The sequence below is a fragment of the Carya illinoinensis genome, chromosome 3 (genome assembly GCF_018687715.1).
Source record: "Carya illinoinensis cultivar Pawnee chromosome 3, C.illinoinensisPawnee_v1, whole genome shotgun sequence".
NCBI lineage: Eukaryota > Viridiplantae > Streptophyta > Magnoliopsida > Fagales > Juglandaceae > Carya > Carya illinoinensis.
Window position 1 is genome coordinate 20,829,368 of NC_056754.1, and position 15,978 is coordinate 20,845,345.

Below are 15,978 nucleotides of genomic sequence, written 5' to 3' on the forward strand. Positions count from 1 at the left end.
CTATACTTACCTATGCTGAAATATCCAAGATCTACCCTATGATTCCCTCTTTCGATAGCAAATCACAAGATTAATAATCATCTAATCAATGGCCAGTTAATTAGAAGCATTAAACTCAGAATAAATCAGATAAACAAAGAGAGAATTGCATTAAATTAGCATGGACAAACAAGCATAGTTCGGAATTAGGTTACATCGTTTTCCTAGAAAGAAGAAAATTTAGCTCATACTAGAATTGGAATTCAACATAAACGAATTCACCATAATTGTTCTGAGAAGATGGGAAGAAGAAAATAAACACTGAAAAATCCTCCTTGCAGCCTCAACTGGTCGTCAAAAGCTCAAGGGAACGATTCAACGCCTTTCTCCCGTCCGTGCTCGTGTATGAATCCAACGTACGTGCAATAAATTGGAATTCCGTCTCCAAAACAAATGATTTGAATCCCTCTAGCTATGTTTTTCTCTCCCAAAGAGTGTTCTCCAGTCAAAAACCGCGGCTCTAGAGTGAAGAATGGCATTTTATATGGTCCCACGGCGGAAAACCTAAAATCTGTCAAAATACGATGTTCGCTCGAGCGGGGTGTCGAGCGCGCGTCGAGCGTTCGACTCTGCCTGATTTCGCTCGAGCGTCCTATCGAGCGCACATCGAGCGTTCGACTCTGCCTGATTTCGCTCGAGCGGCCAATGTCTCCGCTCGAGCGATCTTCGTTTTTCAGCAACCCGCTCGAGCTCCCTGTCGAGCGGCAGTCGAGCGTTTGAATCTGCCTGAATTCGCTCGAGCGGCCAAAAGCCTCCGCTCGAGCGAACTTGTAAAATCTGCAATATGAAATTTTGCAAGCCATCAACAGCACAGGTAGGATTTCTGGACAAGGAATTAGTGAGTAATAATCAGCAACTACCCTAGCCAAACATAAGAAAATCCTACTTCAAAACTTTCCAGTTCACAGATTTGATCTTAAAACTTGTGTAACTAAAAGGATATTAGCTAAACCACATGAGGTAATTACCAGTGCATGTTATTCAGGACGTGGACAGATTTACAAGTGTTTGCTGCTGTAATTTCTTTTGTAGTTCTCACTACACGAAAAAGACCATATCTATCAAAGTATTTTTAGAAGGATCTCTAAGAGTGAATTTTGGGACTTATACCTGTTTCATGATAACTGAAATATTTCTAACTACTAAATGGTATTTAGGTAGAAAGAGTTAGATGTTATGGTCTGTTAAGCGGTGATGCAGAGAACAACTATAAATAAAGGCATCATGCTGCAAACAAACACCAATTTTCTATTTTAGATGATTTGGGTATAATATGTTATTTGTATTTCATTTTGCTAGTCATGAGAGATTGTAAGGCAATATAAATTAGCGGAAGGATTGATAATTTACTTGTACATGCTTAAATCTCACTAACATCTCCTTGTACATGCCAGAAAATGTGAAGTTCCAAGAAGCCATTACTCTAGCTGAAGGTCTGAACAAAACTTGTTGAATCCATGGAGGGAATTGTGAAGATCAATAAATAGGTACACATCACTAACTTTGGCAAAGAAGATACCGGGTAAAATATTGATATGTTGGGTAACTGTTGATTTATGGAGTCTTCACTACATGCTTTTTTCTGCCATAAGGGCTTTTACACATTGAAGACACAAGAATTCCATAAAGCATGTAAGGTTGTTACATTAAATGACAGGAAAAAATAGATGGCAGAGATACTGCAATTCTGAATGTATTTCTCTATGTCTTTATAGATGTTTTGGGTTACATGAACCAATCAAACTATCAATGTGCATATATCCCAGCGATACTTATGGTGCAGGCATGGTTTTTCCTCCTAATAACAAATAGGATTCTTTAACATCTTAAGAGCAAAACCATGTAAATATCATTAACCATATCCCATACTTAAAACTGAAATTTCCAATTTTAATACATCTAACTCACAATGTTGGGCCATGCTTCAAACCTGGAAAATCAAATTTATTATCTTTACTGTAAAGTATGTTATATCTCATCTGAACTTGTTTAGTTAGACAATATATTAATTTGATGGGATTCTATAATCAATCTTACTTGAATGGAAGTTGAACCATAAAATTGATTTTAGAACTTCACTCGTTGGCAAGACAGAATGATGTTCTCTCTCACATGTCGTGGTGTACATAAATGTTTATTATATATTCTGCTGCAGTTAGTAATTTATCCTAAAAGAAATGACAATAGCATTAATGCAAAATTTCTGAAAAGTGGGCATAAGGATATTAATATTTCACATCTTCCAATGACAGTGTATGCATACCATGATGCATGAGGGTCTAGATCATCATCAATATGCATCATCATCTGCTAGTCATTGTGTAGTTAGACACTCCCTTGAATTTATGGTTTCTATCTAAGATGTGAGATGTGTGACCATATTTATATTTTTGGGTATCTTGCTTCTCTTGGTGGAATTATTTTTGTTTCATACTCTGTTTTCCAGCAAGCATGCATGCAAATTAGTATATTGCAATCGGCTTACTAGTCATTTTATCCCGCTTGCCAGGTTTGAGTTGGAGAGAGAGACGTTATCAAGAATGCAAAAGTAGTTTCTCTCACATGACGCAGTTCACGATGAAGTTGTTCTAGCCTGCACCACTAATGCCGAGGTGCACTTGGTCTAGATAACATTGTTAAATATAAAAGAGCTGGACATTGTGCACTATATATTTAGTAGTTTGTAACTTGTAGGTTCTTGGTTCCATGTGGTCCATCCCAATGTATAGCCCATAACTACATTAAGGTCTCATGTTAAACTGGGATTAGATGAATGAATATGTTTGATTTATTATATCAGAAGGAAATCGTTCTTTTTTAATTTGATCCATCATATTCATTAGTGCAAATAAGGGAAGTTCCAGGTTTTGGTATTATGTTATACTAGTAATTTATGGGAGTACTTAATATTGGATAGTTGGGCTAGGTGTGGTCGTTTCATGTAGGTGAAAAAGTATTGGTAATATTTAAAAATTGGTTTTGAGGTATTTTGACAAAATTAATATATTATTTCAATAGGGTCTTTGGGCATATAAATATATAAGTATTTCAATTTAGTCACTAAATTAAACATATAAATAATTTAGTGATTTAAATACTAATAATTTAGTTGAGTGTGAAAAAGGGATATTTCAGATAGCCCAGCTCTTTAGCCGAAGCGGGAAAAAAAAATGGCCAATGGCTTTTTGCAGCGATTTTTGCTCACTACAAATGACCACCAAATGTATTCCTAAAGCATTACAAACAACACACAAATTGCTGCAAAGCCTTAATTGCAACGTTTTTTTAACATTGCAAAACTCCTAAAGCAATGGACATAGCGCGCTGCAAATACACTTAAAAGCAACGTTTATAAAATTTTTTGCCTTAGTTTCACGTTAATTGCAACGTTTTTTAACATTGCAAAATCTCTAAAGCAACGACAACTGTGCACTGCAAATACCTTTAAAAGTAACGAGCAAAATATTTGATGCGTTTGATTCACCCTAATTGCAGCGTTTATTTATCTATTGTAGCGATTTTATGCTGTTGCAAAAAAAGTCTAAAGCAATCAAACTTGAAATTGTTGTTTTGGACATCATGCTTTTGCAGTGCTAATGTCTCTATTACAGCGGTAAATTGTCGCTGCAAATATACTCAACAGCAGCGCTATACATAATTGTTGCTATTGACAAATTCCATTTGCAGCGATTAGAGAGTAATTGAAGCGAATTAAAGTGTTGCAATTAATGATAAAAACAACAAAAACATATACACGCTGCTTGTATGAGTAACCTATTGTAGCAAAATTTATACAAATTGCAACGATAATTATCGCTGTAAGTAGTGTTTTGTAGCGCTAACTATCGAATTTGTAGATGACTTTTGCAGCGTGAAAGTGAATATAATACAGCGATATGAAAACACTGGAATAGATATCTGTTGTAGCGTTTTTACTGTTTCGTTGGAATAGATCAAAAATAAAGGGTTTATACTGTCGAATGTGCAAGGAAGTTGATAACGCTGCAATGGAGGAATTGTAGCATTTTCAGAGAGTATTTGCAAGGATTTTAGGCGCTGCAAAAAGGCTAAATCCTTGTAGTGTCTGTCAGATCTACTTTACAATAAAAGTAATTTTATAATCTAACGTGTCACATTAAGTCACATTGATTTGTATTTTACCTTTGTATAATCTTTTAATGATTAATCATGTGTTTGATTTGAAATAATCAATTTAGGCAACTAAATTACTAATACCAATAGTTTAATTTAAATTCGAATATTATCTTAGAGTTATGCCACATACAAGCAAAGCCGCGTACTAATCTGCGTACCAATACTGATTATTTCATATTTAAAATTTAAATTAGTACTGTTTTCAATAAAATTTACTTTTTGACCAATCACATTAGATTAATGCACATATTAGTACGTAATTGTGCTTGCAACTAGATTTTTCCATAATCTTATCAAACCATTGATTACTCAATAACATCTGAGCGACCACCTTTAGTACGAGAATGTACAACTGCTTGGCAAAAGTTACTGGAAACAACAACCATATTTACTCCATTATTTTAATCACCAGCCTCATTGAAGCCTGAAGAAAGCCATGAGAGGCTCATACACATCTTGCTTAGCATTTTCTCCCATAACAAAGTCTGCATGAGCATAATCATCTCTGTACAGAACTACAAGTTTATCTAAATCGTGATCTTTGAGGCTGTTGAGCAAGAGCTTCACATCTTTGACATCGGAAAGAGCATCTTTCCCACCACAGCCGAGGAAGAGAGGAATGTCATTCGGAATGCTTGTCATGTTGTACACTGGAGAAGTGGGCTGCCCATAATATTTCCTGTTCTCATCCGAGTTATTGTAATCGTACATGGCTATATTTCCTTCCCTAATCACTGTCCAAAACCCCACTTTCAGCACAGTATAACCTAGCCAATTATCAAGAAAATCAGGCTATAAACTATATTGAGCACTACTTACTCTGAGCCCGATGGATCATGTTCTTTGTAGCTGTAGGCTGAGGCTCGTGATCTAGGAAAACATCTACTATGGAAGAGTTCAAGCAGCAGTTCTTGCCTGTTCAAATATAATAACATCATACTTTCTGGTTTTCGAGGCATAAGTGGAACTAAAAAAGAAGAAGAAGATGCATGGGTATGATAGTACGTACGTACCAGTGAAAGAGGTTAACAAGTTGGTGCAGTCAACACCTGGCTTGCTGCAGATATCCTGGAGAAGTTTTATTACAGCTTCCCTGTTCAGTTAGGGAAAGAAATAAGAATATGGCATCAATTCCTCTTTTTCATTCACGAATATTAGATATGCATGGAACCATATATGAAGATGGAATGTTCTTCGACCATATATGCACCGTTCTACCATCTCTGACCATCAGTTGTGTTCATTTTCAAGTAATGCATGACTCTCATTATGCGTCACTCAAGTCTCACATGAGTTTCACGCACAACAGCATCTCACATGATTTTCAATAATATTCTACAACAAAGTCGTAGTTTAACTCTTTTTAATAAAAATAAAGTGTTCCATAACATTCTAAAACTTTGCATCAATCGGGTTCACAATGACTCATTTTGATACATGACCAGCCACGAAAATTTGGAATCTAACCATTAATTTGGCTCAATTTCCCATTAATTTTGCTAGTATATATGCTGTTCATGTGGTATTATAATAAAATTTTGTTGGGACTCCCCATCCCTACTTATTTATTTAATGAAGATTTGTCTGTAATATATTTAAAAATTAGATTGTTTCTTAAACATAAATGAAAGAACTGAAATATAAATAAAGTCCCTATGGTTAATGCGTCAGTGGGAAAAAGAAAAATTAACTTACCCTCTTGGATTAAATTCTTTAACACCCAACCAGTACAAGTCCTGTTATAAGAGAACAAAGAGATTGTCAAAGACTAGATCAATTCAATTGGTTATCTACATAATATACAATTTGCATGCATTTACCTCCCCAATGAAGTTGTCAGCAGCAAATCTCGCAAGCGGCGAGGCCATCTGACCCACAATAGCAATAGGGATAAGTAAGGCAGCTGATCTCAACCTGTTCAGCAGCTGGTCTTTTGTAAAGGCAGCCAGAGCAATCAAAGTTCCCTGCAAAATATAATCTCAGACTCTCAGACTTAATACTTTGGCACCAGGTTAACTAAGGGAATATCAGAAAATAAAGTAGTAGAATGCATGAAACTCACAAGTGAATGCCCAATATAGTGCAGTTTCTGTCCTGATTGATCATGCACATACTGGAATGTAGCTGGAAGATCATAAGCTACCAATTCATCCCATGACCAATTCCAGTAAGCCTGAATAACATATCAAAGTCATTTTATGGAGAATTTGAAATGACTTGGCTATAAAGATAACAAAATCTAGTAGAGAGAAGAAAAATAACCGGGTCATTGGGACTGAGTGAAGTATGCCCACTGCTATATTTGGTTCCTCGGGTGCTAGCAAGCCAAACATCGAACCCATTACCAGCCAAGACGAAAGCCAAAGATTGGTCTGGTGGTACTAGCAGCCATGTTATCCCATCCTGCCACCACCCAATAACTTTGTTATATATACACGGATATATTGTATGAAGAGCAATGCTACTCTTCGTTCTTGATTTTATCATACTTAGTCAAACGTCTGATGTGTATTTTAAATGGTTTCATAGGTTAACTATTTAGATTAAAAAATCATTTAAAATAGGGCAGTCATCTAGTATGACTGGAGACGACAAAATTCGGGATAAAGAACGATATTTCTCTCATACAAATCAATCTTGTGGGAAAACCGACCAGTCAAGGGACAGTTACAAACCATCAAAAGGCCATGTTGTAACAAAACTGGCGGCCTGTTTCCTGAAGTCTTTCCTGACTGCCCCTCTGGAATTCTCTGCATACTGAGAATGTAACCATCTTGTGTTGTTACCTAATACCGATGAACATCCCCATTACACCATATCAATCAGTGGTTACATTACATTTTGATACCTGCAGATAAACTGAAAACTAAACAATGTTGGCATTCTACCTTGTGTTCTTCACAAACATAACCTTTTGTCTCCACCATCGTTGCACAAATACCATCACTGGGAGCTGGCGCCACTGCAGACATACCATTACCATCCAGACCTTTGGCTGAAAGTAATTTTGTTCTATTAGCAACTGCTGTCCCACAAAACAAAACTACAAATAATATTGAATTCAGCGTGTTGGCCAATTTCATAAGCTTTTATTGTTAAATATTTTAACATGAATGTTAATAAACGGATCTTCAATTTTATTTGATCTACAATAATAAATACGTATATTTCTCTATCAGTTCGATGAAAAATTAGATTTGGCTATGAGGGAAGGATCACCCTAGTAACTTTGCCTCACAAGTGTCTCACAATGGCAAAAGGTACTCTAATATTGTAGGTGAGAACCCTTTAACCCCTCATTGCTATTTATAGATTTCTGACCATTAAGAAATCTCAGAGTTTATATCTTACTATAATTAGAGATACAGACTTTTAATCTTATCTCTTAGGAGTTTTCTTATCCCGTTATCACTCATCTTTTATCTGATAAATTTGAGCTATTTCAAATTCTATTAAGATGGGCGCGTGGGATATAGAGTTTAAATAAAAAATCTTACATTTTCCCACTTGGCCCATACACACATAAAATAATATTTTCCGTTCATGGGCTTACTACAAGAAATTAATCATATTGCGCAAATTTATTTCCTGAAACTTTCATAGCTCAAAATACATTACATGAGTTCTGTAATATCAATGTCAAATCAACTATTGATGTGAGTCATGGCAGTCCTCTGTTATATAATCAACAAATTCCCTTCAATGTACCACAACACCAGCAACCAATTTTACATGATATTTAATTGGGATAATTAAGGCTAATATTGTGATGCCTTAGGTTCCAATTTATGTCTGTTGTAGACATTATCTTGTCATCATTTTTTCAAACCATTCAATGTACAAATAAGTGGAAAGACAAGAAACCAGAAACAAATCAACCATAATAAATATCATTGAGTGTCCAAAATAAAATAAAACATCTACGATCTCAATAACATGTTTACATCATAAGACTCATTCTGTCAACATGCTCTCTAAACTACTTCGCTACTAGGCCCTTTGTTAATGGGTCTGCTATCATAAGCGTAGTACTAATATGTTCTATAGACACTGCTTGTTTCTGTACCTCCTTATTGACACTTAGGTATTTGAGCTTCATGTGTTTAGCACCTTTAGAATACCTATCATTTTTGGAGAAAAATACTGCAAAAGAATTGTTGAGGGAAAAATGAGCGTGTTGGCATATTCTTGTGAAAACCTGTGTAAAATAGTGTTGTAACAAGTGTTGTTGCGGAAGGATTGAAGTGGGCTTGAAGTGTGCTCATTATTGGTCAGAAGAAGCGACTTCGCTCGACCCTCGCTCGACAGAGCGCTCGAGCGAACTCAGGCAGATTCAACCGCTCGACCATCGCTCGACATACGGCTCGAGCGAACTCAGGCAGATTCAACCGCTCGACCATCGCTCGACATACAGCTCGAGCGAACTCAGGCAGATTCAACCGCTCGACCCTCGCTCGACACTGAGCTCAAGCGAACCCAGGCAGAGTGTGTCGCTCGACCCTCGCTCGACACTGAGCTCGAGCGAACTCAGGCAGAGTCGACCGCTCGATACTCGCTCGACATGGCGCTCGAGCGAACTCAGGCAGATTTCGGCGCTCGACCTTCGCTCAACACTTCGCTCGAGCCAATGTTCCAGATCACTTACAATGTAGGGTTTTGAACGCCTCATTTGATGGGAACTATAAATAGAACATGTTAGCTTCTGTTCTATGTGTGGAGAATCAGAGCAAAAACCCTAAGGGCCTCCAAGAACTTCTTAGAGCAACCTCTCCCCCATTTGGTTGATTCTCTCTTGGAAAAATATTACTCCATCATAACACATTCAAAATCAACTCTTATTTGAGTCCATTGAAGTGGACATTGCTGTTGGCCGGAAGAGTCCGGAGCTGCCGTTGATGCAGAGATCGAGAGGTTCTCGTGGGAAGCTATAGGAAGGTCGGAGTTCCGACACTACATGCGTGTAGAGATCGAGTGGGTCACTCGTGGTGTTGCAAGCCAAGTTTAGCTACTACAAAGGTTTTGTGAGTGTTCTAAATTGGTTGTAACAAACTAAAGTTTCTATAGTGGATTTGAGGTGGTGTCTTACACCCGGAGTGGTTTTAGATTTTGAAGAGGTTCTTCAAATGAGTTTCCACTCCGTGAACAAAATCATGTGTTGATTATTTGTGTTATTTGTTTCATTTATTATCTGCTTGTTTGATTAATTTTCAAAAGGCCATAAAAATTAGATTACACCTATTCACCCCCCCTCTAGGTGTAGTGTTGTGTAGAACCACTGCTTTTTCAATTGGTATCAGAGCGGGTTCACTCCGCTAGGATTTAGTTCCTGAGTGTGATCCTGCTGTAGTGGTTTATATGGATAGGTCTCAATCACTCACATCTCCACCATTTTTTGATGGAAGTAACTATGCGTATTGGAAGGTTCGAATGAGAGCTTTCCTTAAGTCTGTGGATGAACGAGTGTGGACCTCTGTAACAAAGGGATGGAAACAACCGGTTGTATTCATTGAGGGAGTCGAAACCCCCAAGGGTGTGGAAAATTACTCTAGGGATGAAGTCAACGAGTGTAGTTGGAATAGCAAAGGCCTAAATGCGATATTCATGGCCGTGTCCCAGGAGGAGTTCAAAAGAATCTCCATGTGTGAAAATTGCAAAGAGGCATGGGACATTCTTGAGGTTACCCATGAAGGTACCAAGGCTGTAAAAAATTCTAAACTTCAAATGCTGACCACCAACTTTGAAGAACTTAGGATGAAGGATGATGAAACTTTTGATGTCTTCTATAGCAAACTTAATGATATTGTCAATTCTCGTTTTAATTTAGGGGATAGAATTCCTGAGGACAGAATTGTGAGAAAAGTCCTTAGATCTCTTCCTGAGAGGTTTCGTCCCAAAGTCACTGCTATAGAAGAAAGCAAAGACTTGGACAACATGAGAGTTGAAGAGTTGGTGGGTTCCTTACAAACCTATGAACATACTCTTCCTATGGATAAGAAAAACAAGTCCATAGCCCTCAAAGCTATTAGAGAAGAGTCTGGTGAATCTTCTGACGAACTTGCCATGAGTGACAAGGAGATAGCATTTTATGCTAAAAAATTCAGGAAAATGTTTGCCCAGAAAAACCCAAGACAAGAAAAGAGAAGGTTCAAGGGTATCAATGGAGGTTCTAGTTCAGAAAACCGAGAAGGGAGGTATAAGAGAGAAACTAGAGCTGTCAATGACAATATTCAGTGCCATGAATGTCATGGTTTTGGTCACATTCGACTTGAGTGTGCAAATTACAAAAGGGCCAAAGAGAAAGCGAATGCTGCTTCCTTGACTGATAGTGAGTCTGAGTCAAGTGACTCACAAGAGAGTTCTCCCAGGAAGAAAAATTTCAACTACATGGCTTTCACTTCCTCTGTTGCAGGAAAAAGTCATAACAGTGAATCTGTGGTTGAAATTGAGAGTGTTTCTGAAAATGAATCCGGGGATGAAGATGACTTGCAGGAAATCTATGAGAAGTTGTACAAGGAATGTGTGAAATTGAGGAAACTCAATAAAGCACATATTGAGGAAATAGATTTATGCAAAAGAGAAAATGAAGGGCTTCAGAGCAAACTGAGAGAAGCCATTGGTCTAACAGATGAGTTGCAAAAGAGAAATGTGACTTTGGAAGATAAAGTGACAACTCATGAAAATGAGCTAACTTTGTTAAATACTAAGTTGCAAAAATTCTCCATTGGGACAAACCAGCTTGACAAAATCCTAGGTTTAGGAAAGTCATCTAGTGATAAAAGTGGTTTAGGCTATTTTGAAGAGAATCCTGATGCTCCTTCAAGCTCAAAAGCTTTCGGTAAAAATGTGAGAACCACAGTGTTTGTTCCTGAAATGACTGAGAAAAAGAAGGCTCATCCATCTGAAAAGGGCAAGAAGCCTGTGCAAGTGCAAAAGTCTGTTCCTCCTCCCAAAAGACAAGGAGCTCGCAACATGAGCCCCATATGTCATCATTGTGGGAAGCTAGGCCATATTAGACCAAACTGTTTTAAATTAATGAGTCATTTTGTGCATGCTCCTGCATTTGTTAATAGTAGAACTGCTTATCCTTCTGGAAGGGGTAAGAATTACATGAATGACTCTAAGAATGTCTCAACCTTCTTGAGACAAAGAGCTCACAAAGCAAGCCCCGTGTGTCATCATTGTGGTAAGATTGGTCACATCCGACCAAACTGTTTTGAGCTTAAGAGGCACACCAAGAAAATTGAAAAGCCTTTCTCAAAGAAATGGATACCAAGGTGGATCATCCAAAAGGGAAAGACGCGAGTCACACATGGTTTTGGTGCTGTAGACTGACAGGCATGCATTACATACATTACATGCATTTTTGTTTTATTTTGTTGTTGTTTATTTTTCTTGTTTGTTGCTGTCTAGTTTATTTATCGTTGTTTGCTGCCCCTACATGCACTTCATGATTGGGCTATATGATAGTGGAGTTGTTAATTCTAAAATCTAAGTGCATGTGTCTTTTGAGATTTGTATCATATTTCTATGTTTTACAAAGATTTGGAACATGAGTATCTCGTGTAATCTGTGACTGGCATCACACACTTCACTCCAAACTCGGTCAATTGACATTTCACCACTTGTGAGTTTATTGGGGAGGCAATCAAAAGTGGTAGGAAGCTCTATCTTCATACAGAATTGACCACGGGCTAGATGACCTCATCATGGTTCATTTGTGCAAAAATATGTATCTCAAAAGGAAAAGAAAAAGTGAAGTTGAAATAAAAATTAAAAAAAAAAAAAAAAAAAAAAAAAAAAAAGGGGAAAAGAAAAGGGAGGGTGAAAAACAGAATAAGTTTTCTGTTTTCTTGAACATACTGAGACAAGTATTTAAACAGAAAGATTCAGGTCCTAGCAGCATTAGGTTTGACTTTCTGTGTCTTGAATGAGCTTCCCAAGCACCTATGGTTTCATGTTCAGCCCAACCCCACTCACGCCTTACGGTTGACATTTCTTGATTGAGCAAGGACCGTTTTAAACACGCACGTCTATATTACTTGTGATACTTTGTTTTAAACTGCGTGTTGTATGGGAATATGATGCTTCTCTACATTTGATATGTACTCTTGGTGTGAAAATTGACATTCCCAGTATTTGTCCAAGTCATGTGAGTGTTGTGTGCCTCAAAACTGGGCAAATGTGTTTTTCTGGAGGTCTCGCTCGACACTCGCTCGACCCCGCTCGAGCGAAAACCGCTCGACAGCCGCTCGAGGGTTTTAAGTTCGCTCGAGCGAACGCCTGGTATAAAAACCCAGCGCCGCTCGAGCCGCTCGAGCACAGTAGCATCTTTCTCCCTCCCGTGCGATTTTCTTCCTCCTTTTCTCAAATTTCTTCGTTTAAACAAGTGTTTTCCTCCCGAAATCATCCTCAAACCAAGGTAAATCCTTTTCTCTCTTGTATTTTCGTGATTTGATGCTTTTATTTTAGGGTTTTCCGTGTGTTGTTATGCATTTGGGTTTCGGATTGGGTGTTTGAGAGTCTTTCTTCGATTGTTTTTCTTTTATCTTGTTTTATTGAGGCTATTGTATAGCCATTGTTGGGATTGGTTGTATTTAGGAGGTTTTTGAAACTCCCATGGGTCTATACCCGAGTTTCTCACTTGGATGCACTCCAAGTGTTCGATAAAATGTCTCAATGAAGTGTGTTTTTGGTTTTTCATCATGCATTGGCATAGCATTGCTCCCATATCTATTTCATGTCTATCCTAGGTTTGAGACATCGTTTAACTAGGATTGCATTATGTTTTGAAGGTGTTTTGGTTTAGAATTGGCATTGGTTTGCACATGGGTCATGCATGAGGTTTGGCATCGTTTAACATGAGTCATGCACATGGGTTGGCATTAGCTTGTAAATGGCTTGAGTTGTCATTGCATATGTGTCATGAATGTGGTTGGCATTAGCATGCATGTTGGTCTTTCACATGAGTAGGCATTAGCATGCATATGGCACACTTTGACCTAGGCATTTGTTATTGGTTTGAAAAATGAGGAGTGACATCGGGCATGCACCGAGTCTTGCATTGTTAGTTGGCATTGTTGCGTCAGCATGCATGCATCCATCACGTCTTCCTCAGCCCCCGGTTCGTCGGAGCCCAGTCTTCAGCAGGTACTTGAGTATCTAGCTCGCCTTGACGCCCGGTTCGACAGTCTTGAGGTGAAAGTTGACAACCTGCAACAACTTGTGACTCAACGCTTCAATGACATCGAGAGGCAGCTCAATGAGGATGATGAGGATGTCGATGGTGATGATTGAGACCCTTGGCTTCTTGTGACAAAAAGGGGGAGATTGATTGTTGAGGGGGAGATATTTAGAGATATTGTTGAGGGGGAGGAGTACAGTATTAACTCAGGGGGAGTGTTACTTGTACTAACACATTTTTTTGTTTTGGGGGAACAGCAGCTTTTGGTTATTTCTGTTGATTTATATTTCTTGTTAGCTGCTGATTGTCTGACAAATGTTTCTTGAACTCAATCTATGATTTGTTGTTTAATGAAATATTTCTCTTCTAAAACTTGTACTTGACATGAATTATGATTTGAGAATTGCAAATACGTTTTTGTGCATATGTGAATGGGTATGTTTAACCGTTTGCTAAGCGTGTGCAGAAATTTTTCAACATGTTCAAGAATATGGATCTAATTGGGTGTGCTAGGATTAGGTCATATGTATAGGTTAGAGGTTTTGTCACAGAAATGCCAAAGGGGGAGATTGTTGAGGGAAAAATGAGCGTGTTGGCATATTCTTGTGAAAACCTGTGTAAAATAGTGTTGTAACAAGTGTTGTTGCGGAAGGATTGAAGTGGGCTTGAAGTGTGCTCATTATTGGTCAGAAGAAGCGACTTCGCTCGACCCTCGCTCGACAGAGCGCTCGAGCGAACTCAGGCAGATTCAACCGCTCGACCATCGCTCGACATACGGCTCGAGCGAACTCAGGCAGATTCAACCGCTCGACCATCGCTCGACATACAGCTCGAGCGAACTCAGGCAGATTCAACCGCTCGACCCTCGCTCGACACTGAGCTCAAGCGAACCCAGGCAGAGTGTGTCGCTCGACCCTCGCTCGACACTGAGCTCGAGCGAACTCAGGCAGAGTCGACCGCTCGATACTCGCTCGACATGGCGCTCGAGCGAACTCAGGCAGATTTCGGCGCTCGACCTTCGCTCGACACTTCGCTCGAGCCAATGTTCCAGATCACTTACAATGTAGGGTTTTGAACGCCTCATTTGATGGGAACTATAAATAGAACATGTTAGCTTCTGTTCTATGTGTGGAGAATCAGAGCAAAAACCCTAAGGGCCTCCAAGAACTTCTTAGAGCAACCTCTCCCCCATTTGGTTGATTCTCTCTTGGAAAAATATTACTCCATCATAACACATTCAAAATCAACTCTTATTTGAGTCCATTGAAGTGGACATTGCTGTTGGCCGGAAGAGTCCGGAGCTGCCGTTGATGCAGAGATCGAGAGGTTCTCGTGGGAAGCTATAGGAAGGTCGGAGTTCCGACACTACATGCGTGTAGAGATCGAGTGGGTCACTCGTGGTGTTGCAAGCCAAGTTTAGCTACTACAAAGGTTTTGTGAGTGTTCTAAATTGGTTGTAACAAACTAAAGTTTCTATAGTGGATTTGAGGTGGTGTCTTACACCCGGAGTGGTTTTAGATTTTGAAGAGGTTCTTCAAATGAGTTTCCACTCCGTGAACAAAATCATGTGTTGATTATTTGTGTTATTTGTTTCATTTATTATCTGCTTGTTTGATTAATTTTCAAAAGGCCATAAAAATTAGATTACACCTATTCACCCCCCCTCTAGGTGTAGTGTTGTGTAGAACCACTGCTTTTTCAAGAATTATCACAATAAATTCTCAGTAGCCTTTCTATAGAGTCAACAACTCCAAGCCTTGAAATAAAGTTCCTCAGCCATAAACCATGTACTGTGGCCTTAAAGCATGCCACAAACTCAGTCTCCATTGTTGATGAAGCAGTGATAGTTTGTTTTATACTTTTCCATGAGATCGCTCAACCGACTAGTAGGAAAACATATCCAGAAGTAGATTTCCTACTATCAGAACAACTGGCAAAATCAGAGTTTGAGTATCCAGTTACCTTTAAGTTGTCAATTCTCCTAAAGGTAAGCTGGTAGTCCTTAGTTCCTTGCAAATATCAGAACACCTCTTTGCTACTTTCCAAAGAAACATCCCTGGGTTACTCTAGTAACGCCCAAGCATGCCAACTGCAAAACTAATGTCTCGTCTTGTGCTAATCTGTGCATATATCAAGCTCCCCACAACTGAAGCATAGGGGATTTTTGCCATCTTTTTATGCTCCACTCAGTTTTAGGACATTGTGATAGGCTAAACTTATCACCTTTTGATATCGGAGTATCAAGTGATGAGCAACTTTTCATGCCAAATCTCTCAAGAACTCTTTCTATATAACTTTTATGAGACAATCCTAACAGTCATTGTTTTCGATCCCGGAGGATTTCAATTCTGATTAAAAAGGACGACTCACCCATATCTTTCATTTTAAAGTTCTTAGATAGAAAACCCTTGGTTTCATAAAGTAAGCCAAGATCACTATTAGCCAACAAGATATCATCAACATACAGGATAAAAATATAAACTTACTCCACTGAACTTTAGGTATATACATCGATCAACGATATTTTCTTTAAATCCAAAGGCAGTAATGGCATCATTGAACTTTAAGTACCATTGTTGAGAAACTTGCTTAAGCCCGTATAT

At 38.5% G+C, this 15,978-nt stretch overlaps 1 protein-coding gene across 1 annotated transcript; it reads right to left on the bottom strand.

The window, feature by feature from the left end:
- Positions 1–4,608: 4,608 nt before the first annotated feature.
- On the bottom strand, positions 4,609–7,277 carry LOC122303742 (triacylglycerol lipase 2-like). Its single transcript, XM_043115673.1, has 9 exons — positions 7,083–7,277; positions 6,870–6,980; positions 6,457–6,597; positions 6,257–6,367; positions 6,015–6,158; positions 5,890–5,930; positions 5,208–5,287; positions 5,014–5,109; positions 4,609–4,928 (listed from the first exon to the last, which is right to left on the bottom strand). Exons 1-9 carry the CDS (start codon positions 7,275–7,277, stop codon positions 4,609–4,611), a joined length of 1,239 nt encoding a protein of 412 aa, XP_042971607.1.
- Between the last annotated feature and the right edge of the window lie 8,701 nt (positions 7,278–15,978).